Raw genomic sequence first — 23467 nt, 5'->3', positions numbered from 1 at the left:
CACATCTCAGGAGCAGGGCTTGGTTGAGGCAGATAAATAATTTGGGGTTTTTGCGAGGTTTGCCTCACCTGGCAGCAATTCATAGGTTTAAATATGCAAAACAATGCATAACACTGAACATTTGTGAAATCCTATGGAATTTTGCTGTTTTTAAATTGCTTTGCTTGCCTTCCCAGCCTTGAGGACACCGTGGGCTGAGTTTTGCAAGGATTCTTCTTTTTCTCAGCTTGTCTTCCTTCCTTCCATTAATCACCCTTGAGAGAATCTCCCACTCTGCGAAGGAAAGTTTGTAGGGCAATTTTCTGTTGGACAGCAAATTAAAACTGAGTTTTGCATTATCTGCTCCTTTTGTAGCCACTCCCTTAGGATTCTCTGAATCTTAAGCTGGTTATTAGGGAAATTTATTCTCAGAAAGAGTGGTCGGGCACTGGGACAGACAGCCCAGGAAGGTGGTGGGGGTCACCATTGCTGGAGGTGTTCTAGAGCCATGGAGATGTGGCACTGAGGGACCTGACTCAGCAGGCATGGTGGGTTGGGTCAACCATTGGACTGGATGATCTTGCAGGTCTTTTTGAACTTGAATGATCACTTGAGTGAGTGGGCATGGTGGGGATGGGCTGGCAGTTGGACTTGGTGATCTTAGAGGTCTTTTCCAACCCTAATGATTCTAAGATTCTATAATTCCAAGTCTTCTCACAGAGTAGCAAAGACAGGATGTGTCCACCAAGCACAACACCTCGAAGCTGGGACATGGGGTGGACTGGGCACACCGATTTCCTCACACAGGAGTGTGAATACTTCTTTTTACATAGCCTTCTGTGCACCATCCCTTGTTCAAGAAAATCACTGATTGGGCAGGAGTCACCTCCTCTAACTTTTGATGCTAAGCTGTGCTGAGATAGCTCTCCAGAGAGCCTTTCTCTTCTTCATTGACTACAGTGAAAGCCTAAAATGATGAGCTCAGACTTAGATGCCCAACTTTATAAGTACAGATGAGTGCAGCTGTATCTTCTCACTAGGTTTTTAACCCTGATTTTATAGAATACACCAAAACAAACAAACAAAAAAACAAAAAGCAAGATTCCTTGAAGATAATAAATACTCTAGAAAGTAGGAGGCTTAGCCACAAAGCTGTTAGCTGGATGCTTGCTAACCATTTAATTAGGAGCAGTGGTAGGCTTGGCCTTGGTGGGAAGGCTACAAATGGAGCAGCAACCATGCAAAAACACGCAGTTTATTAATACAGCTGCTCTATGGCTATTCCCTGTCACTATTCTTTATATTTGAGCTTGTAATTAAAACTCAGGATACCTCAAGGCAAATAAAAATGATTTATTAGGGTTGCTTGACAGGTGGGGAAGAAAAGGCTGATAATTTTAATACCTTTGCTGAGATCCTCACAATGCCTCAGAGTGAAGCCAAGATTACATCTCTGTCCTGGTGGCATCTTTCCAAAGCCTCTTTCAAAACAGAATGGCAAAGGGTTTCATTTCAGAGGATTTGGAAAAAAAGGTTTTCCCCTTCTATTATGCCATCTTAAGCTGTAACTTCTCAATAGGCTCAAAACTTGATCAATATTTTTGGCAATGAAACATCCAAATGTTTCAAGTTTTGGAAAAAAAGGAAGGAAGGAAGGAAGGAAGGAAGGAAGGAAGGAAGGAAGGAAGGAAGGAAGGAAGGAAGGAAGGAAGGAAGGAAGGAAGGAAGGAAGGAAGGAAGGAAGGAAGGAAGGAAGGAAGGAAGGAAGGAAGGGAGGGAGGGAGGGAGGGAGGGAGGGAGGAAAGGAGGGAGGGAAGGAGGAAGGGAGGGAAGGAGGAAGGGAGGAAGAAAAGCATACTATTTCATCTGCTTATTTCTTTCCTGGCTTTGGCAAGGATATTTTATTTTATTTTCTCATTTCCTGGTTTCATTGGAAGCCTTTCTCGCTACCTTTCACAAGAAGACTGACGAAAAGCAAAACTGGTTACCAGAAACCTTGCTGGTATTCTGTCTGAGGAGCGGCTGATGTCAAAGGTTTTCTTGTACCTCATTATTTGCAAATGTTCTTCACTGGAACAGTTTGCCCTTAGCCCAGCAAGAGAGATAATTGATGGTATGCAGTAGCTGGAAAGACAACCAGCTTAATTGCAGGTTCTTGACAGCACTATCAATTACACCTACGCACAGAAGAGGAGGAATGATTGAAGCCCTGGGTGTCTCACTTGCCTGCTTAAATACTGGCAGAGTATATGACAGTCCCAGCTGGAAGAGCAAGATCAGAGCCCAGGAGGAGGACTTGCCCTGGAGCTGCTCCAACTCCATGCTCGTCTTGTGCTTCCAGGCTGTCTCTCCTTGGTCTCCCACAGAACTCCTTGCTGCATCCTGTGGCTGTTGTGATGCTTGGTGACTCTCCTGCACCTTAGGAGAAGAGATCTCATGGTGCTCTGCCTGGCAATGAGTGTTTGCACCTCTCAGGGTTAGCTCCAAGCTTTTATTCTCTTGTTGGTGTAGAGCCCACAGGGTTACAGCTCCTGCTTTCAAAAGTTTTATTTCCCTAGACACACTTTGATGAGCAAAACTCCTGAACTCTGGTTTTTGCTCCCCTAGACACAGCAAAAGGTTCATCTGTCTGGAGCAGCCTGCCTCACCTCTGACTCCAAGTCCTGATGTCCCCCCATGACTTTGAGTCCCCAGAAGGCAACAATATCACACGAGCCTTTGGGTTGTTTTCTGCTGCTCAGCGGCGGTTTAATGGGACATACAGTCAGCTCTGCCCTCCTCTCCAAACTTCAACTCGTTCCACCCAACTTGCTTCAGGAACTAGAATTTGTGTGTGGTCACTGGCTTGGGGAGATGACCTAGGTTTAGCATTCAACAACTCTTCTCCTCTTGCATCCTGTTGATGGGACTCCATGTCATTGTCACAGCAATCCCAGTTACTGCAGCTCCCTTGCAGGAGATAGGAGTTGTACGTGTTTGTGAGCACCTAGCAGAAAGGGGAATGGCTATTAAGGTGATCACAGCTCACTAATTTTCTTCTAATCGCCAGGAATTTTGGAAAGAGGCCCAGCAGTAAATATAGAAGACCCACAATTCTGACGTTGCCGTGAATAATTTCACGGCTTTCTGCCAAAGTAAATCAGGAGGGAACTTTTTGTTCTGGCAAACTGGGCACAAGCCTCAAACTCCATCAGTCGGGCTGGGAGAGAGCTCCTGACCAGCTCTGTGGCACGACTTTTCTCTCCCACTAGGTGGTGGCATCTATTGCATCTTCAGCAGCCCTGCCCAGACAGGTTCCTGGTTAAGTTCCTGATGGTGACATGATCTTGTTTCACACCTTCTCCAACACTCTGCAATGATACAGCTAGCAAGGGCTGGCTCCCACCTGCAGAGGGCAACGTTTGGGAGGAAGGACGGCATGGGGACAAGGTCCTCAGTCTTGCAAGAAGGTGAAATTCCTTATGGATTTGTACCCTGGGGTTGGCTGTGAGCCTGGGATGTTTTCTAAATGCAGAGTTACCACCACTGACCTACTGTCATCTTCACCATCCTGATGTCCTCCCCTCCTACTTTGCTTCTACTGTCAGAGTTCCTGGATGCTCACACCATGCTGAGGCCCAGGCTGTCCATGGGTCCTTCCTGCAGTGTTACATGCCAGCCATGTTCACAGCTGACTGCTTCTACCCACCTCAAGACTTTAACGATACGGATCTGAAGGTCTCAATTTCTGCTCATTCTCATGATTTTGACTCAGCCTCTGAAATTCAAATGACTCAAAATGTCTCTGGGTGCAACCTTAGCCAACCCATCTGGTGGCATCTGAGAGCAGAAATGGCCCTACAACCCCTCATGGCCCTACAGACCCTCATGGCCCTACAGCCCCTCGTGGCCCTACAGCCCCTCATGGCCCTACAGCTCCTCCTGGCCCTACAACCCCTCATGGCCCTACAGCCCCTCATGACCCTACAGCTCCTTATGGCCTACAGCCCCTCATGACCCTACAGCTCCTCATGGCCTACAGTTTCTCATGGTCCTACAGATCCTCATGACCCTACAACCCCTTATGGCCCAACAATCCCTCATGACCCTACAGCCTCTCATGGCCTACAACTCCCTCTGACGGAGGGCAGAGGGGTAGGCACTGGTCTCTGCTCTCTGCTCTTTTTTTTTTTTTTTTTTTTAAATATTATATTATTAGATATGTTAAATTCTAGGCCAGATTTTTGACTCCTATATACACAGGTAATTTGGTGTAGAAAGAGGTGCCAGAACACTCATCTCCAGAAACTGGAGATATCATTATAGCTCAGCTGACAAGCAGAACAGGTTTTGATGTACCCTTCCAAACCTGTATTCCTTCACAAAATTAGCCCAGCACTCAAGGCTATGCACTACCAGTGTGTAAACAGTACTTAAAGCAACGTGGTGGAAATGCTGATCCAGCCATCGTATAAGGTCAGGGTTAGCAATCTCTCTTCCACATTGGTCTCCCAGGCTCCTGCAAAGTCAACTGGAGCAGATGGTTTGTCTGATCTCCAGCAGTGATTCATCCTGCACTAAGGTAGATGCACAAATTAGACCTTTTGAACTGCCTCCAGAAATGCTTGTTTCTCTCTGTTGACTCTACCTTCTTCCTTTTCTCCCTTTCACTCTGCAAAATGCATCAGAAAAAAAGAAACCCGCAGACCTGACCACAGTGTTCATATTAATGCTTTATTTCTTCTGATGGCACGGATTAGCGATGAAAAGCTCCAGGCATCCTGTCTACATAATTTAAGTGTGAAACAAAAGCCCAGCAACACTTTGTAAGGTGCACTTAAAATAGAAGGGGCTTTCAGTTTTTGTTGTGAGAGAGGAGCATTGTCTTAGCTCCTCTGTTAGGTAAAAATGGATTATGATGATGCAGCTTGTCCCTTGGGTCCTTGAATTGAGCTGTTTCAGTGGCTGGCATTGCAGCAGCCATTAACAAGGTGAGCAAAGTGTCCCAGCTATCCGAGCACAGCTCTGCAGGGCATTGTGCAAGCTGAGGTGCACTCACACCACCCACACACTGAACCTGTGGGGTGTGAGCCAGTGTGGATGAAAACACGAGCTTATCTTATCAGGGTTTGCTAACACAACCTCCAGCACAGCCCCACAACAGCTGGCAGGTTCCACATGTGTGGGGCTTTCTGCTTTGGGTGAGAGCAGTGATAACTCAGTTTTGCCTGAAATTTTCTTAGCCCTCCCTTTTCGAAGGACATTTCAAGCTGCTTCCAGACCACATCATTAAGGTTTGATTTAGCCCTTTGTGTCTGCAAATCATCTCTAATTGCTTTCATGTTTTGATGGACATTTGTAAATGGATCTCCACAGTGGATTTCCTGCCTAAAGAGCACCTCATTCCCCAGAAAAGAGCTGCCACTGGCTGCCCTTCCCACTACTATTCATAATCTGGGAAAACAGTTTAGAGGTTCCAACTTTCCCTCTGAATGGGAATAGACAAGCAATATTCCTGGTGTGGATTATGATACTCCGGTTATCTAAGTGTAGTGTTGTTAAATTAAGATGACACCATTGCATTGAGCTTCTTGAGAAAACCTTCCTGGTAACCTCATCTGCTCTGTCCATCATCAGGAGATGCAAATAGGACAGAGCCAGGGCTCCTTGCAGTGGTGCCCATTGCCAGGAGAAGAGGAAATGGGCACAAACTGCAAGACAAGAGCTTCCAGATGAATAGTAGGAAATACTTAATTATAAGTAACTGAACACTGGAATAGGTTGCTCAAAAATAATCAAAAACAACCTGGGTATTGTCTTGGGCCCATGATCTGTGACCTGAGTGGCCCTGTTTGAGCAGAGGGGAGGGACTAGATGGGCCCAGAGATGCCTTCCAAACCCAACCTCATAGAGAGCTTCCATGTATTGAGATGGATCCATGTGTCCTGGTTGACTGTGTGGATTTGGCCAATGGGCGTATACCCTGAAACCATTCTTCACAGCAGATGGTCAGCCACAACCAACCACAAGTCATCCTGTTTCTAATAAATTTGCCCTGACTTTGGATCAGGTCTCCATAAGATGTATTTTGTATTTCACTCAGTTGGTTTGAAAGTCTTGTACATGTCGGAGCTGCACTCATGAATGGACACACAGACACGGGACAGGGTGTCAAGCTTTTAGTTGGCAAAGAAAAGGCAACAGACAGAATGAGCTGAAGTGCTCAGGCCATTACAGAAAAAGACTAAGGAAACAAGAAAAATCATCAAAACACAATCACAAGAGAGAGGTGCAGCAGTGACAGATTGGAGAATTCAACAAATGGCTGTATATGGAGAAAAATGGTCAGTGTCACAAGTGACCCAGTGATGGACAGAAAAGCCATACTTGCAATAAAAGCAAGGGGAAAGCATTTCTCCCATTCCAGCAGCAAAAACTACTTCTGGTAAGGATCACCAGAAAAATCAGAAGTCTCTGAGCCAAAAGCTGAACCAGATGAGTATGCACATCTTGGAGAAGATGGCCCAACTTCAGAGCTGCATTCTCCAGTTTCAACCCTACGACCGTAATAATCAATTCCACCACACTCACCACCACCCTGGTAACAGCCATCCCCTCCAGAAAAATGCCCACTCCCAATCCCATACCCTTCACTGCCAGAACCACAGATATCCCCAGAGCACGAACCACGATACCCATAACCTTCACCAAAAGAACTAGAACCCCAATCACTACAGCTGTGACCAACAGGAGAAATGCATGACCCTCCACTGAATGTTCCAGCATCATGGGATACAGACCCACCACTTCCAAAGCAACCACTGGATCCTGAGCCAGAGCCAGAGCCTCCTCCTCCACAGATGGAGCCTCCACTTCCACTGCCATAGCTCGATCCCCCATGACCTGAGCTCCCTCCTTCCCCTGAAATGGACCCTCTCCTGCCAGAGCCACTGCTCCCTCCAGAGCTCAGCCCTCCACCGTGAGGACTGCATCGGCCACTGCCAGACCTGGAACCAAAGCCTCCAGAGCTGTGGCCACCTCCAGGTGACGAACCACCACTTCCAAAGCTACCACCAGATCCTGAGCCAGAGCCAGAGCTTCCTCCTCTACAGATAGAGCCCCCACTTCCACTGCCATAGCTGGAACCGCCGTGAACTGAGCTCCCACTTCCTCCAGAAATAGACCCTCTCCTGCCAGATCCACTGCCAGAGCTGGACCCAAAGTGTCCGGAGCTGTGGCCTCCTCCAGACGAGGACCCACCACTGCCAAAGCTTCCTCCAGAACCTGACCCAGAGCCAGAGCCAGAGCCAGAGCCAGAGCCAGAGCATCCTCCTCCACAGATGGAGCCTCCACTTCCACTGCCATAGCTCGATCCCCCATGACCTGAGCTTCCTCCTTCCCCTGAAATGGACCCTCTCCTGCCAGAGCCACTGCTCCCTCCAGAGCTCAGCCCTCCACCGTGAGGACTGCATCGGCCACTGCCAGAGCTGGAACCAAAGCCTCCAGAGCTGTGGCCACCTCCAGGTGACGAACCACCACTTCCAAAGCTACCACCGGATCCTGAGCCAGAGCCAGAGCTTCCTCCTCTACAGATAGAGCCCCCACTTCCACTACCATAGCTGGAACCACCGTGACCTGAGCTCCCACTTCCTCCCGAAATAGACCCTCTCCTGCCAGATCCACTGCCAGAGCTCGACCCAAAGTGTCCGGAGCTGTGGCCACCTCCAGACGAGGACCCACCACTGCCAAAGCTTCCTCCAGAACCTGACCCAGACCCAGAGCCAGAGCCAGAGCCAGAGCCTCCTCCTCCACAGATGGAGCCTCCACTTCCACTGCCATAGCTCGATCCCCCATGACCTGAGCTTCCTCCCTCCCCTGAAATGGACCCTCTCCTGCCAGAGCCACTGCTCCCTCCAGAGCTCAGCCCTCCACCGTGAGGACTGCATCGGCCACTGCCAGAGCTGGAACCAAAGCCTCCAGAGCTGTGGCCACCTCCAGGTGACGAACCACCACTTCCAAAGCTACCACCAGATCCTGAGCCAGAGCCAGAGCTTCCTCCTCTACAGATAGAGCCCCCACTTCCACTGCCATAGCTGGAACCGCCGTGACCTGAGCTGCCACTTCCTCCAGAAATAGACCCTCTCCTGCCAGATCCACTGCCAGAGCTCGACCCAAAGTGTCCGGAGCTGTGGCCACCTCCAGACGAGGACCCACCACTGCCAAAGCTTCCTCCAGAACCTGACCCAGAGCCAGAGCCAGAGCCAGAGCCAGAGCCAGAGCCTCCTCCTCCACAGATGGAGCCTCCACTTCCACTGCCATAGCTCGATCCCCCATGACCAGAGCTTCCTCCCTCCCCTGAAATGGACCCTCTCCTGCCAGAACCACTGCTCCCTCCAGAGCTCAGCCCTCCACCGTGAGGACTGCATCGGCCACTGCCAGAGCTGGAACCAAAGCCTCCAGAGCTGTGGCCACCTCCAGGTGACGAACCACCACTTCCAAAGCTACCACCAGATCCTGAGCCAGAGCCAGAGCTTCCTCCTCTACAGATAGAGCCCCCACTTCCACTGCCATAGCTGGAACCGCCGTGACCTGAGCTGCCACTTCCTCCAGAAATAGACCCTCTCCTGCCAGATCCACTGCCAGAGCTGGACCCAAAGTGTCCGGAGCTGTGGCCACCTCCAGACGAGGACGCACCACTGCCAAAGCTTCCGCCAGAACCTGACCCAGAGCCAGAGCCAGAGCCAGAGCCAGAGCCAGAGCCAGAGCCAGAGCCTCCTCCTCCACAGATAGAGCCTCCACTTCCACTGCCATAGCTCGATCCCCCATGACCAGAGCTTCCTCCCTCTTCTGAAATGGACCCTCTCCTGCCAGATCCACTGCCAGAGCTCGACCCAAAGTGTCCGGAGCTGTGGCCACCTCCAGACGAGGACCCACCACTGCCAAAGCTACCTCCAGAACCTGACCCAGAGCCAGAGCCAGAGCCAGAGCCTCCACTGCCATAGCTCGATCCCCCATGACCTGAGCTCCCTCCTTCCCCTGAAATGGACCCTCTCCTGCCAGAGCCACTGCTCCCTCCAGAGCTCAGCCCTCCACCGTGAGGACTGCATCGGCCACTGCCAGAGCTCGAACCAAAGCCTCCAGAGCTGTGGCCACCTCCAGGTGACGAACCACCACTTCCAAAGCTACCACCAGATCCTGAGCCAGAGCCAGAGCTTCCTCCTCTACAGATAGAGCCCCCACTTCCACTGCCATAGCTGGAACCGCCGTGACCTGAGCTGCCACTTCCTCCCGAAATAGACCCTCTCCTGCCAGATCCACTGCCAGAGCTGGACCCAAAGTGTCCGGAGCTGTGGCCACCTCCAGACGAGGACCCACCACTGCCAAAGCTTCCTCCAGAACCTGACCCAGACCCAGAGCCAGAGCCAGAGCCTCCACTGCCATAGCTCGATCCCCCATGACCTGAGCTCCCTCCTTCCCCTGAAATGGACCCTCTCCTGCCAGAGCCACTGCTCCCTCCAGAGCTCAGCCCTCCACCGTGAGGACTGCATCGGCCACTGCCAGAGCTCGAACCAAAGCCTCCAGAGCTGTGGCCACCTCCAGGTGACGAACCACCACTTCCAAAGCTACCACCGGATCCTGAGCCAGAGCCAGAGCTTCCTCCTCTACAGATAGAGCCCCCACTTCCACTACCATAGCTGGAACCACCGTGACCTGAGCTCCCACTTCCTCCAGAAATAGACCCTCTCCTGCCAGATCCACTGCCAGAGCTGGACCCAAAGTGTCCGGAGCTGTGGCCTCCTCCAGACGAGGACCCACCACTGCCAAAGCTTCCTCCAGAACCTGACCCAGACCGAGAGCCAGAGCCAGAGCCAGAGCCTCCTCCTCCACAGATGGAGCCTCCACTTCCACTGCCATAGCTCGATCCCCCATGACCTGAGCTTCCTCCCTCCCCTGAAATGGACCCTCTCCTGCCAGAGCCACTGCTCCCTCCAGAGCTCAGCCCTCCACCGTGAGGACTGCATCGGCCACTGCCAGAGCTGGAACCAAAGCCTCCAGAGCTGTGGCCACCTCCAGGTGACGAACCACCACTTCCAAAGCTACCACCAGATCCTGAGCCAGAGCCAGAGCTTCCTCCTCTACAGATAGAGCCCCCACTTCCACTGCCATAGCTGGAACCGCCGTGACCTGAGCTGCCACTTCCTCCAGAAATAGACCCTCTCCTGCCAGATCCACTGCCAGAGCTGGACCCAAAGTGTCCGGAGCTGTGGCCACCTCCAGACGAGGACGCACCACTGCCAAAGCTTCCGCCAGAACCTGACCCAGAGCCAGAGCCAGAGCCAGAGCCAGAGCCAGAGCCGCCTCCTCCACAGATAGAGCCTCCACTTCCACTGCCATAGCTCGATCCCCCATGACCAGAGCTTCCTCCCTCTTCTGAAATGGACCCTCTCCTGCCAGATCCACTGCCAGAGCTGGACCCAAAGTGTCCTGAGCTGTGGCCACCTCCAGACGAGGACCCACCACTGCCAAAGCTACCTCCAGAACCTGACCCAGAGCCAGAGCCAGAGCCAGAGCCTCCACTGCCATAGCTCGATCCCCCATGACCTGAGCTCCCTCCTTCCCCTGAAATGGACCCTCTCCTGCCAGAGCCACTGCTCCCTCCAGAGCTCAGCCCTCCACCGTGAGGACTGCATCGGCCACTGCCAGAGCTGGAACCAAAGCCTCCAGAGCTGTGGCCACCTCCATGTGACGAACCACCACTTCCAAAGCTACCACTGGATCCTGAGCCAGAGCCAGAGCTTCCTCCTCTACAGATAGAGCCCCCACTTCCACTGCCATAGCTGGAACCGCCGTGACCTGAGCTCCCACTTCCTCCAGAAATAGACCCTCTCCTGCCAGATCCACTGCCTGAGCTCGACCCAAAGTGTCCGGAGCTGTGGCCTCCTCCAGACGAGGACCCACCACTGCCAAAGCTTCCTCCAGAACCTGACCCAGAGCCAGAGCCAGAGCCAGAGCCAGAGCCAGAGCCTCCTCCTCCACAGATGGAGCCTCCACTTCCACTGCCATAGCTCGATCCCCCATGACCTGAGCTTCCTCCTTCCCCTGAAATGGACCCTCTCCTGCCAGAGCCACTGCTCCCTCCAGAGCTCAGCCCTCCACCGTGAGGACTGCATCGGCCACTGCCAGAGCTGGAACCAAAGCCTCCAGAGCTGTGGCCACCTCCGTGTGACGAACCACCACTTCCAAAGCTACCACCGGATCCTGAGCTAGAGCCAGAGCTTCCTCCTCTACAGATAGAGCCCCCACTTCCACTGCCATAGCTGGAACCGCCATGACCTGAGCTCCCACTTCCTCCAGACCTGCCAGATCCACTGCCAGAGCTCGACCCAAAGTGTCCGGAGCTGTGGCCACCTCCAGACGAGGACCCACCACTGCCAAAGCTTCCTCCAGAACCTGACCCAGAGCCAGACCCAGAGCCAGAGCCAGAGCCAGAGCCAGAGCCTCCTCCTCCACAGATAGAGCCTCCACTTCCACTGCCATAGCTCGATCCCCCATGACCTGAGCTTCCTCCCTCCCCTGAAATGGACCCTCTCCTGCCAGAGCCACTGCTCCCTCCAGAGCTCAGCCCTCCACCGTGAGGACTGCATCGGCCACTGCCAGAGCTCGAACCAAAGCCTCCAGAGCTGTGGCCACCTCCGTGTGACGAACCACCACTTCCAAAGCTACCACTGGATCCTGAGCTAGAGCCAGAGCTTCCTCCTCTACAGATAGAGCCCCCACTTCCACTGCCATAGCTGGAACCGACATGACCTGAGCTGCCACTTCCTCCCGAAATAGACCCTCTCCTGCCAGATCCACTGCCAGAGCTCGACCCAAAGTGTCCGGAGCTGTGGCCACCTCCAGACGAGGACCCACCACTGCCAAAGCTTCCTCCAGAACCTGACCCAGAGCCAGAGCCAGAGCCAGAGCCAGAGCCAGAGCCTCCTCCTCCACAGATGGAGCCTCCACTTCCACTGCCATAGCTCGATCCCCCATGACCTGAGCTTCCTCCCTCCCCTGAAATGGACCCTCTCCTGCCAGAGCCACTGCTCCCTCCAGAGCTCAGCCCTCCACCGTGAGGACTGCATCGGCCACTGCCAGAGCTCGAACCAAAGCCTCCAGAGCTGTGGCCACCTCCGTGTGACGAACCACCACTTCCAAAGCTACCACCGGATCCTGAGCCAGAGCCAGAGCTTCCTCCTCTACAGATAGAGCCCCCACTTCCACTGCCATAGCTGGAACCGCCATGACCTGAGCTCCCACTTCCTCCAGACCTGCCAGATCCACTGCCAGAGCTCGACCCAAAGTGTCCGGAGCTGTGGCCACCTCCAGACGAGGACCCACCACTGCCAAAGCTTCCTCCAGAACCTGACCCAGAGCCAGAGCCAGAGCCAGAGCCTCCTCCTCCACAGATGGAGCCTCCACTTCCACTGCCATAGCTCGATCCCCCATGACCTGAGCTCCCTCCCTCCCCTGAAACGGATCCTCTCCTGCCAGAGCCACTGCTCCCTCCAGAGCTCAGCCCTCCACCGTGAGGACTGCATCGGCCACTGCCAGAGCTGGAACCAAAGCCTCCAGAGCTGTGGCCACCTCCAGGTGACGAACCACCACTTCCAAAGCTACCACTGGATCCTGAGCTAGAGCCAGAGCTTCCTCCTCTACAGATAGAGCCCCCACTTCCACTGCCATAGCTGGAACCGCCATGACCTGAGCTGCCACTTCCTCCCGAAATAGACCCTCTCCTGCCAGATCCACTGCCAGAGCTCGACCCAAAGTGTCCGGAGCTGTGGCCACCTCCAGACGAGGACCCACCACTGCCAAAGCTTCCTCCAGAACCTGACCCAGAGCCAGAGCCAGACCCAGAGCCAGAGCCAGAGCCAGAGCCTCCTCCTCCACAGGTGGAGCCTCCACTTCCACTGCCATAGCTCGATCCGCCATGACCAGAGCTTCCTCCCTCTTCTGAAATGGACCCTCTCCTGCCAGAGCCACTGCTCCCTCCAGAGCTCAGCCCTCCACCGTGAGGACTGCATCGGCCACTGCCAGAGCTGGAACCAAAGCCTCCAGAGCTGTGGCCACCTCCAGGTGACGAACCACCACTTCCAAAGCTACCACCGGATCCTGAGCCAGAGCCAGAGCTTCCTCCTCTACAGATAGAGCCCCCACTTCCACTGCCATAGCTGGAACCGCCGTGACCTGAGCTCCCACTTCCTCCAGAAATAGACCCTCTCCTGCCAGATCCACTGCCAGAGCTGGACCCAAAGTGTCCGGAGCTGTGGCCACCTCCAGACGAGGACCCACCACTGCCAAAGCTTCCTCCAGAACCTGACCCAGAGCCAGAGCCAGACCCAGAGCCAGAGCCTCCACTGCCATAGCTCGATCCCCCATGACCTGAGCTCCCTCCCTCCCCTGAAATGGACCCTCTCCTGCCAGAGCCACTGCTCCCTCCAGAGCTCAGCCCTCCACCGTGAGGACTGCATCGGCCACTGCCAGAGGTGGAACCAAAGCCTCCAGAGCTGTGGCCACCTCCATGTGACGAACCACCACTTCCAAAGCTAGCACCGGATCCTGAGCCAGAGCCAGAGCTTCCTCCTCTACAGATAGAGCCCCCACTTCCACTGCCATAGCTGGAACCGCCATGACCTGAGCTCCCACTTCCTCCAGACCTGCCAGATCCACTGCCAGAGCTCGACCCAAAGTGTCCGGAGCTGTGGCCACCTCCAGATGAGGACCCACCACTGCCAAAGCTTCCTCCAGAACCTGACCCAGAGCCAGAGCCAGAGCCAGAGCCTCCTCCTCCCCAGGTGGAGCCTCCACTTCCACTGCCATAGCTCGATCCCCCATGACCTGAGCTCCCTCCCTCCCCTGAAACGGACCCTCTCCTGCCAGAGCCACTGCTCCCTCCAGAGCTCAGCCCTCCACCGTGAGGACTGCATCGGCCACTGCCAGAGCTGGAACCAAAGCCTCCAGAGCTGTGGCCACCTCCGTGTGACGAACCACCACTTCCAAAGCTACCATCGGATCCTGAGCCAGAGCCAGAGCTTCCTCCTCTACAGATAGAGCCCCCACTTCCACTGCCATAGCTGGAACCGCCATGACCTGAGCTCCCACTTCCTCCAGACCTGCCAGATCCACTGCCAGAGCTCGACCCAAAGTGTCCGGAGCTGTGGCCACCTCCAGACGAGGACCCACCACTGCCAAAGCTTCCTCCAGAACCTGACCCAGAGCCAGAGCCAGAGCCAGAGCCAGAGCCAGAGCCTCCACTGCCATAGCTCGATCCCCCATGACCTGAGCTCCCTCCCTCTTCTGAAATGGACCCTCTCCTGCCAGAGCCACTGCTCCCTCCAGAGCTCAGCCCTCCACCGTGAGGACTGCATCGGCCACTGCCAGAGCTGGAACCAAAGCCTCCAGAGCTGTGGCCACCTCCAGGTGACGAACCACCACTTCCAAAGCTACCACCGGATCCTGAGCCAGAGCCAGAGCTTCCTCCTCTACAGATAGAGCCCCCACTTCCACTGCCATAGCTGGAACCGCCATGACCTGAGCTCCCACTTCCTCCAGACCTGCCAGATCCACTGCCAGAGCTCGACCCAAAGTGTCCGGAGCTGTGGCCACCTCCAGATGAGGACCCACCACTGCCAAAGCTTCCTCCAGAACCTGACCCAGAGCCAGACCCAGAGCCAGAGACAGAGCCAGAGCCAGAGCCTCCTCCTCCACAGATGGAGCCTCCACTTCCACTGCCATAGCTTGATCCGCCATGACCAGAGCTTCCTCCCTCCCCTGAAATGGACCCTCTCCTGCCAGAGCCACTGCTCCCTCCAGAGCTCAGCCCTCCACCGTGAGGACTGCATCGGCCACTGCCAGAGCTGGAACCAAAGCCTCCAGAGCTGTGGCCACCTCCAGGTGACGAACCACCACTTCCAAAGCTACCACTGGATCCTGAGCCAGAGCCAGAGCTTCCTCCTCTACAGATAGAGCCCCCACTTCCACTGCCATAGCTGGAACCGCCATGACCTGAGCTCCCACTTCCTCCAGACCTGCCAGATCCACTGCCAGAGCTCGACCCAAAGTGTCCGGAGCTGTGGCCACCTCCAGACGAGGACCCACCACTGCCAAAGCTTCCTCCAGAACCTGACCCAGAGCCAGAGCCAGAGCCAGAGCCTCCTCCTCCACAGATGGAGCCTCCACTTCCACTGCCATAGCTCGATCCCCCATGACCTGAGCTCCCTCCCTCCCCTGAAACGGACCCTCTCCTGCCAGAGCCACTGCTCCCTCCAGAGCTCAGCCCTCCACCGTGAGGACTGCATCGGCCACTGCCAGAGCTCGAACCAAAGCCTCCAGAGCTTTGGCCACCTCCGTGTGACGAACCACCACTTCCAAAGCTACCACCGGATCCTGAGCTAGAGCCAGAGCTTCCTCCTCTACAGATAGAGCCCCCACTTCCACTGCCAGAGCTGGAACCGCCATGACCTGAGCTCCCACTTCCTCCAGACCTGCCGGATCCACTGCCAGAGCTCGACCCAAAGTGTCCGGAGCTGTGGCCACCTCCAGACGAGGACCCACCACTGCCAAAGCTTCCTCCAGAACCTGACCCAGAGCCAGAGCCAGAGCCAGAGCCAGAGCCAGAGCCTCCTCCTCCACAGATGGAGCCTCCACTTCCACTGCCATAGCTCGATCCTCCATGACCTGAGCTCCCTCCCTCCCCTGAAATGGACCCTCTCCTGCCAGAGCCACTGCTCCCTCCAGAGCTCAGCCCTCCACTGTGAGGACTGCATCGGCCACTGCCAGAGCTGGAACCAAAGCCGCCAGAGCTGTGGCCACCTCCAGGTGATGACCCACCTCTGCTAATTCTCCCTTCTGATGCATACCCGGATGCAGAGCCCGAGCTTGAGCTCCTTCCGGTATGATATCTCCCTTCTTCTCCACCCCTTTGTCCTCTACTGCCATACGTTGATCCCCTATCACTTCGTCTTCCACCTTCACTTCCCCCTCCCGGTATTGTCTCTGTTCGTATTGTCCTCATGCTATCATCAGAGCTCATCTCTTCCTCTCCTCTGTTGAAGTCGCCATATTCTCTTCCAGTGCCACTGGCACCGCTCGCACTGTGTGTAACAACACCTGCAAGAAGTAAAGATATATCAACCTTATTCTTCCAGCAGTGACTTCTGTAGGATATAAGAGATACATATTAACTTTCGTTTGGCCATGTCTAGGTCTTCTGAAAAGAATATGAGTGAGCCCTGGCCTGTCTCTCCTTTAGTTCACTTTCTACTTACAGAAATATTAGGACTATTTCCTACATTCACCACATGGACATAGTGAGCTATCCTCCCTTTCCTTTGTATTTGGCTGAATTTGGTGGAATTTAACCAATGAATTTAAAATCGAGATTGACATATATTGACATATAAATGCACATATATATGCATATTTCCACTCGTGAAGGAGTGCCACTTGTTTCTTTTACCTAGGAAACTAATCTAGAAGCGCATGGCATTGTTCTGGTGGTCAGTGTTAAGCATACTGCAAGCAAAATAATAAGAGGGGCCTCAAGAACTGCGAAACCTGAAGATACTTACGGACAGTGGCTGGCACACCTTCCAGTATCCTGTGAACAAAAAGTGACATTAAGAGGATGGAACCAGCAAACATGAAAATAATCCTAGGTGCTATCAATAGGCAAACAAAGATCTCAACCCTTCCAGGGAGGAACTTATCTAAGATCCAAGTGATGGATCATAGGATGGGATAGGTTGCTGCTACTTGTGATGAGCAGTTTGTGCCTACCTGATCTCCTCCTCTTCAAGCAGTGACCTGTACATGGCAATTTCAACATCCAGGGCCAATTTAGCATTCAGAAGCTCCTGATGATCATGCAGAATTTGAGCCAGGTCTTCCCTGGCCTGCTGCAAAGCATTCTCCAGATCCTGAAGCTTTTTCTGTCCGTCTTTGACTGCAGAGCTCCCACGCTGCTCAGCATCTCTGATAGCCTCTTCGTGTCTGTCATTCTGCAGAGGGCATAAATAGAATTTGTCCCTTTTCTTCCAGTGGGACTGGGATTTTCAAGCCCTCCTTGTTTTTCTTGGAAATTAAAAGACCATAATGACAAAGCTTAGAAGATACAACATTAGACTGGGTAAATCAACTGAAATTAAATCCCAGTAGACACTCAAAATTCAAATTTTCTTCATTTTGAAGAGAAATTATCATCTTTAGCTTTGCCTCCAAAGGGCAGGCTACATTATTCTCCACTTTGTCTCCATGTAAGAGTGGCAAGAATAGTTCAGTCTTGTTGGGATGTATCAGCTTTACCTCTTTCCTGACTATTTCAATTTCCGGCTGCAGTCTTTGGATCTGCCTGGTAAGTTCTTGGATTTCCTGGTAACTGTTCCTCAGTTGCTCTCGTTGATTTACCCACATGTTCTGAAGGTCCTGGTACTGATGGGTAGAGAGAAGAGAATGGACATGTTGGTTTCTGGATCAACTAACCCTAAGCAAGGGAGACTCATTGATATGTCTACTCACCCTGCCTTGGTACATGGCATTGACTTCATCTTTGCCTTTCTGAGCAGTTCTCTCATACGCCTGCCTGACTTCTTCAATGATGCTATCCATGTCCACTTCTCTGCCGTTGTCCATGGACAGAATGACATTGGTGTTGTCAACTACTGTTTGCAGCTGGGACAGCTCCTGCAAGAAAAACAAGATTTTTGGATTTTCACAGTCCAGACAAGCAGTTTGGGTCCTGTTATGAGGACTGAAATTGAACCTTCTGGTCAGTTACCCACTGGAATATCCCAGCCTCCCTCAAGTCCTGCTGCTCCACCCCCAGTTTCAATTTTCCCATGTTTCTTCTAGCCCCTTTTTTCACTCACAGATTAAAAAAACCCACAACATTATTAAATCAAGGGTGATCCCATCTACAGCACCACCCTGCACACCAAATCCTGCTCAGGAGAATTTTCCTGCAGCTTCCAAAGGGTGTGTGTGCTCCTGACCCAAGAAACATACTCACCGCCTCATATAAGCATCTGAGGAACTCAAGCTCCTGCTTTAGTATTTCCACCCGAACTTCAAACTCCATTTTTCTCATGTAGGCACTGTCCAGTTCCTGTGAAAGAAACAAGCACTGATTTATGTTCCTTTGATGGCCAACTCCTTTCTGAATCGCAGTTCATACAAAGTTTGATTTCAGTCTTTCATTCCTGGAGCACACAGATCCTTGTGCTAGATTTATCTTCCTCAACTTCAGACCCTAACAACAGTCTCTCCTTTAGGCTTGAGTGAATGGAGACACACAGAGACTTTTAGATACACATCTTACACAGAACGAAGACATTCTCTGGAAGAAGTGATTTTTCTCCATTCTGTCAGTAAACAGCTCAGATTTTAGATGTCTCCAGACAAAGGGAGTTAATCCCTATTTCTGAAAACCTCAACAACCAACCGTTTTATTTCCAAGGCTTTGGTTTAACCCAGTGTCTTGAGTTACTTCACCTTTTTAAGCTCCACATATTCCTCTTCTTTAGATGCACGCTTGTTGATTTCGTCCTCAAATCTGTAGCAGAGAGAAGAAACAGGGATCTAATTGCCTATCTGACTTCTTCAGCCAAATGGATCATAAACAAAAGAGAATCATCCAAACAGTGGACATGTTGAACTTGCTTTCAACTTCAGCTCCAAAAGCCCCAAACAAGCCTACCATGGAGCAGTGGTCTCAAGTCTACAGCGTGTGTGAAGGCCAGAAAGCCATGCCATCCCAAAGCATGATACCACTGCCTGGGAAAACTCCAGCTCAACAATATGCCTTTTCCTGGTTTAGTGACTATTCACCTCTTTTTGTAATCTTCAACAAGCTGAAGTATTTCATAGGCTTCTGGATCCAGCTGCTCCTTCTGGCTCTGGAGTGTGTCCAGCTGCCTCTGCAGGTTATTGATGTAGGACTGGAAGAAAGAGGTGATGCTTCTCCTCTCCTCCGGCTGGGAGCTTTGCTGCTGCAACAGTTCCCATTTGGTCATCAGAGCCTGGTTCTGCCTCTCCAGGCACTGAACCTGGAAGGCAAAACACAGGAGCACCTCAGCCACTGGGAAGCACTGACAGCAGCGTAGGGACAACGAACAACACTGTACACTGGCAGCTCTCATGCAAAAGGTTTAAAATAAAGAAGATAGAGTCCAAGTGACCCCATTTTTTTAGGATTAAGCATGGTTAAAACAGCTGGGTGTAACCGACACCTTTTCTGTATGGTAATACAAGAGGCTCTTATGTCTTCATGTGTAACAAATGACACCAGCTTCCACCCTATGCAGACACACGTGAACACCCAAACAAAGGCACACGCCTTTGTCTGCGTGGGTGGAAGTGTTTTTCAGGCTGTTTTTCTCCTGTGCATTTGTGTAGGAATGACTGAGAAGGTAAAATCATACAAAGGTGAAAGTTCTGAATATAGACTACGGAAAGAGGTAAAGAATGGTGTGCAAAACATCTGGAAGATCTCCAAGCAAATAAGTCCATGTTTTATGGTTGGGAGAAATGAAACGTTTTGCTAGGCTTGAGAAAAAGAAACAGAAAACCTCCAGAATGCTCAAATCCGCCACTTGTTTCTCTTGCTAGCACAAACAGTTCTTAGCCCTGGAGTATCAGTAACCATGCACAAAGCCATTTCCTCAAAAGTCAAATGAGTTGATATGTTGGCAACAGTGCAGTAATTCATTATTGTCCTGCCACAAGACATGACACAGAGATTCCTATTCCACAGCTAAATATAATTCACACAACAGCGTTTGTAGCAAGCCATCAAGGCAGAAGGGAGTCCAGCCAGTGCAGAGATTTTGAGGCAGAGGATGAGATGCAGAGGAGGATCAGATGCATTGGTTGGACCTGTAAGAAGCACCCCTGGATTTTCCACTCCATGATAAGCAAAGAAAGAACAGGGACTCACCTTATCAATGAATGATGCAAATTTGTTGTTGAGTGTCTTAATCTGCTCTTTCTCATCTGACCGCGTTCTCTGGAACTCGGGGTCAACTTGCACTTGTATTGGCCTCAGCAGGTTGGTGTCGATATGGATCTCCTCGATGCCTCCACCAGCAGCAGTGTGCCTCAAGCCCTGCCCAGTCCCATGCTCACGAAGGCCTCCACTGAGCACTCCCCTGCTTGAGCCTCCTCCATACATCCTACCTTCCCCTCCTTGAAAATCCCCTACGGAATACCCTCTGCTCCCTAAGTCCCTGTCCAGGTATCTCCCACCATAGTACCCCCAGTGCCTTCCATACCCTCCTACATCTCCTCCGTAGATTCCACCAGTAGAAAAGTTCCTAAACCCACTGAGGTTGTGGAGGCTCCTGCTGCCATAGCCATACCCACAGCCATAGCCATAACCACCAAATCTTTGTCCTCTATCATCTTCCCAATGGCTCATGGCAGAGGAGCCTCTCCCGCTCCCCAGCGTGCCACAGTGAGCAGAAGAAGAACTGAAATTCCCATCGCCAAATCTGAAGAAATGGTAGCTCATAGCGACGCTTCAGAGAGTTAAGATGAGAGCAGATGGGGAAGGCTGTAAAACAGGAGGAGAAATGAGAGTGCAGGATCCTCAGCTCCTCTGCTGGGGGTAACAGAAGTTCTCCTTTATATGTTCGGAGAAGTTCATTTCCATTCCGTGGTAATTATCAGCTCTGTTAATGTTATTATTGGTTTGTATCATCAGGCAGCAATTATTGGGCACTTGAGCAGAAGATAGAGTAAACACCACACACCAATGAAGGAGTTGTGAAATTCCAACAAATCCTGCTTGACTCATCAGCTTTGCTCAGATGAGATTTCCTTATCTCATTAGCCCGCCCCTCCACCATTAATTACAGTTCGCACAGTTATCCATGCACCTCACCAAGGTTTGATCTCTCTTGAATTTCCCCACCTCCTTTGGCATCTTATTTTATGAGACACAAGGTCTTGATATTGTTCTCCTATTGAATTGGGCTGGGGGTGGCTCACCTTGCTTCACACATACCAAGAATGCACCACACAGAGCAAAGAATTTTCTGCCTTACTTTCCTTTTCTCCATTTTTTTCTTATTCCTGGAATTAAGCACTGCTTCCAAAGGGCTGCATGGACAGGGAGGGTGTCCAAGTTGTGCCTTCTTGCTAACAGTCTTTGGTTCACAAAGCTGAGACTGTGTCTTGAAAACAGAAAGAGGAAAAAAAATTCTGTATTGATCTTTGCTTTAATGAATGCAAAGTTGTAAATAGAAAAGGATAAGCACTGAGAGATGTAAACACCCGTCAGTTAAACCAAGATGTTCTGCCCAGATTCTCCCACCGAGCATCACTCTGATTCCCCCTCCATTCTCTCACCATCTCTGTGCAGGGCTTTCTTTACTTTTCCAGCCCCAGCACATACTGGTGCAGATGTAATGGCCATGGATGTGTCAAAAAGCATTTGGCAGCCAAGTCCTGCTGCTGAGAGCATCAAGTCTTCATCTTTGTCTTGTGTCTCCAGAATGATGCTCTTCCTTCCACAGATGCTGGAGGAAGCCACTCTGGGCACCCTTCAGTTGCACAGTGGTTGTGTGGTCAGAGCTTTGTGAACTTCCCCTGAGAAGATCCCCTAAATGAAGGGTTTGTAGGGAGAGCTAAGAGCTGCCATTAGACCAGTTGGTATGAATAGAAATGAGCAAGTTTTTGGGTGCTTAGTGACCAGATGAAGGCCTTTTCCCAGAAGTAGACACAGTGTTCTCCAGGCAGTCACAGAATCATAGAACCATGGAATGGTTGGGCTGGAAGGGTCCTTAAAGATCACATAACCATAGGATGGTTGGGTTGGAAGGGTCCTTATATATCACAGAACCATAGGGGATTGGTTTGGAAGGGTCCTTCAAGATCATAGAATGATAGAATGGTTGGGTTGAAGGGGTCCTCAAAGGTCATCTAGTTCCAACACTGAAAACAAATACCGTTGCTGTTGGGTTTTTTTCAAAACTTGGTCTCTTACAGTCTTACCCCAGGAATGGCCAATAGCAGCCCAGACAATCCATTTGTGCTACATTTTTGTAGTTAAACTTCAACAGTTACTTACAGTTACTTACAGTTACTTACAGTTACTTACAATTACTGAGAATTTTAACAAAGTTTCCAGCTGAATTTATCCTCTTTTAATATACCTAAATAAAAACATGGCTTGGGTTGAGAACTGTGTGTCCTGCTGGGAAGAATAATCATGGTAAACAGACAGCAACAAAAAAGTAGAAAAGATCATAATTTAAAATGGAGAAGTAGGAAACAGATCCATTACAATGCATCTGCTAAACAGCACTTCGGATTTTACACAAAATCCTTCCTCTTCTGCTTTGGCCCAGCTCAATATTTCCTAGATGCTGTTGCATCTCAAGGGAATACAATGCAAGTGCTCTTCTTCAACCCTATTTTGTCAAGTCCTGAGCTTTGTCTGCTCCCTTAAGAATTTTGTTGAGGAGTACTGTGCACTGCACTGCAGAGCCTGATGATCCCACATGACCTCGGGACCATTATCAGGCTCAGGTGAAGATTAAGACAATATCATATTTCCCGTCAGGAGGAGCTGATACTCAGTGGCCATGACTCATCTTTTTCCTTACCAGTTTTGAGCTAAAATACCCATTTTCCTTGCCTTAATTAACGTTTTCTTGGTGACATGCAGCAGTTGCTAAAGACATGCTGCCCCTCCACCTGTCTGCTGAATTTTAGGGCCTGCTCATCCTCATCCTTTCTTTTTTCCTGATGAGAGCAGCTCATCGACACACACCATGAACCAACAGCAGATGGATCACCCACACGGGTTGGGAAGGAAGTGCCACGAGCCAGGGGAGGGAACACCCATGGGCCAAGCAAGTCATTTCCATGTAGAACAAAGGCTGCAGGTGTCTGTACAAACCACTGCCCTAAATACATCAATTCATTGCTTGAAGCAAACCAGGTGCCCATTCAGATGTAGAGAATCGCTGCATCAACTCCCAGAGCAGCTCTGTCCTGCTTCCTGTAACCCCTGCGTGATGGAGCAGCCACCCTGCACCATGTGCCATGTACACATGGCACAGCATGTAGGCTGCTGTTGTGACCATCCTTGGCACAGCTCAGCCCTGGCACAGCAAACCTGGCCACACCTGGACCTGTTGGGCTGGATCTCGTCGACACATCCTGCGGATGGAGGGGGAGATGTCACGAGTTCCTCTCCCCTGCAAGGACCTGGCATTGCTCTCAGATGTGTCCAAGTGCCTTCAGATCATTCATGTGGAAGAGAGTTCCCAATGTGTGTAGACAAAAAGACTTTCAGTTCAACATATCCTTACTATGGACCAGCACCAGAGAGCAGAGTCCATTAGGGGTTTCACATGGCCATGAGCATCTGGGTCTTTGCTGGCAGTATTTTTTAATAAGCAAATTGAAGTAGTGTCCAGTAAGTAATTGAGGCACAGTCTACTGCCTGGGCTTCTTCTACAGA

At 51.5% G+C, this 23467-nt stretch overlaps 1 protein-coding gene across 1 annotated transcript; it reads right to left on the bottom strand.

Moving 5' to 3' along the window:
* Positions 1-6394: 6394 nt before the first annotated feature.
* On the bottom strand, positions 6395-20506 carry LOC116235251 (uncharacterized). Its single transcript, XM_090128316.1, has 18 exons — positions 19934-20506; positions 18826-19043; positions 18490-18550; positions 18008-18103; positions 17518-17682; positions 17305-17430; positions 16780-17000; positions 16572-16600; positions 15486-16110; positions 15211-15245; positions 14686-15006; positions 12868-13317; positions 11446-12831; positions 10561-11409; positions 8977-10380; positions 8719-8796; positions 7126-8676; positions 6395-6873 (listed from the first exon to the last, which is right to left on the bottom strand). The coding sequence occupies exons 1-18, from the start codon at positions 20504-20506 to the stop codon at positions 6395-6397; spliced, it is 8667 nt and encodes a 2888-aa protein (XP_089984442.1).
* Between the last annotated feature and the right edge of the window lie 2961 nt (positions 20507-23467).

This window comes from Phasianus colchicus, chromosome 33, assembly GCF_987193195.1.
Source record: "Phasianus colchicus chromosome 33, bPhaCol1.hap1.1, whole genome shotgun sequence".
Classification (NCBI taxonomy): domain Eukaryota; kingdom Metazoa; phylum Chordata; class Aves; order Galliformes; family Phasianidae; genus Phasianus; species Phasianus colchicus.
Note: the sequence above shows the minus strand (reverse complement) of the source record. Positions and strands in the feature narration are given on the sequence as shown.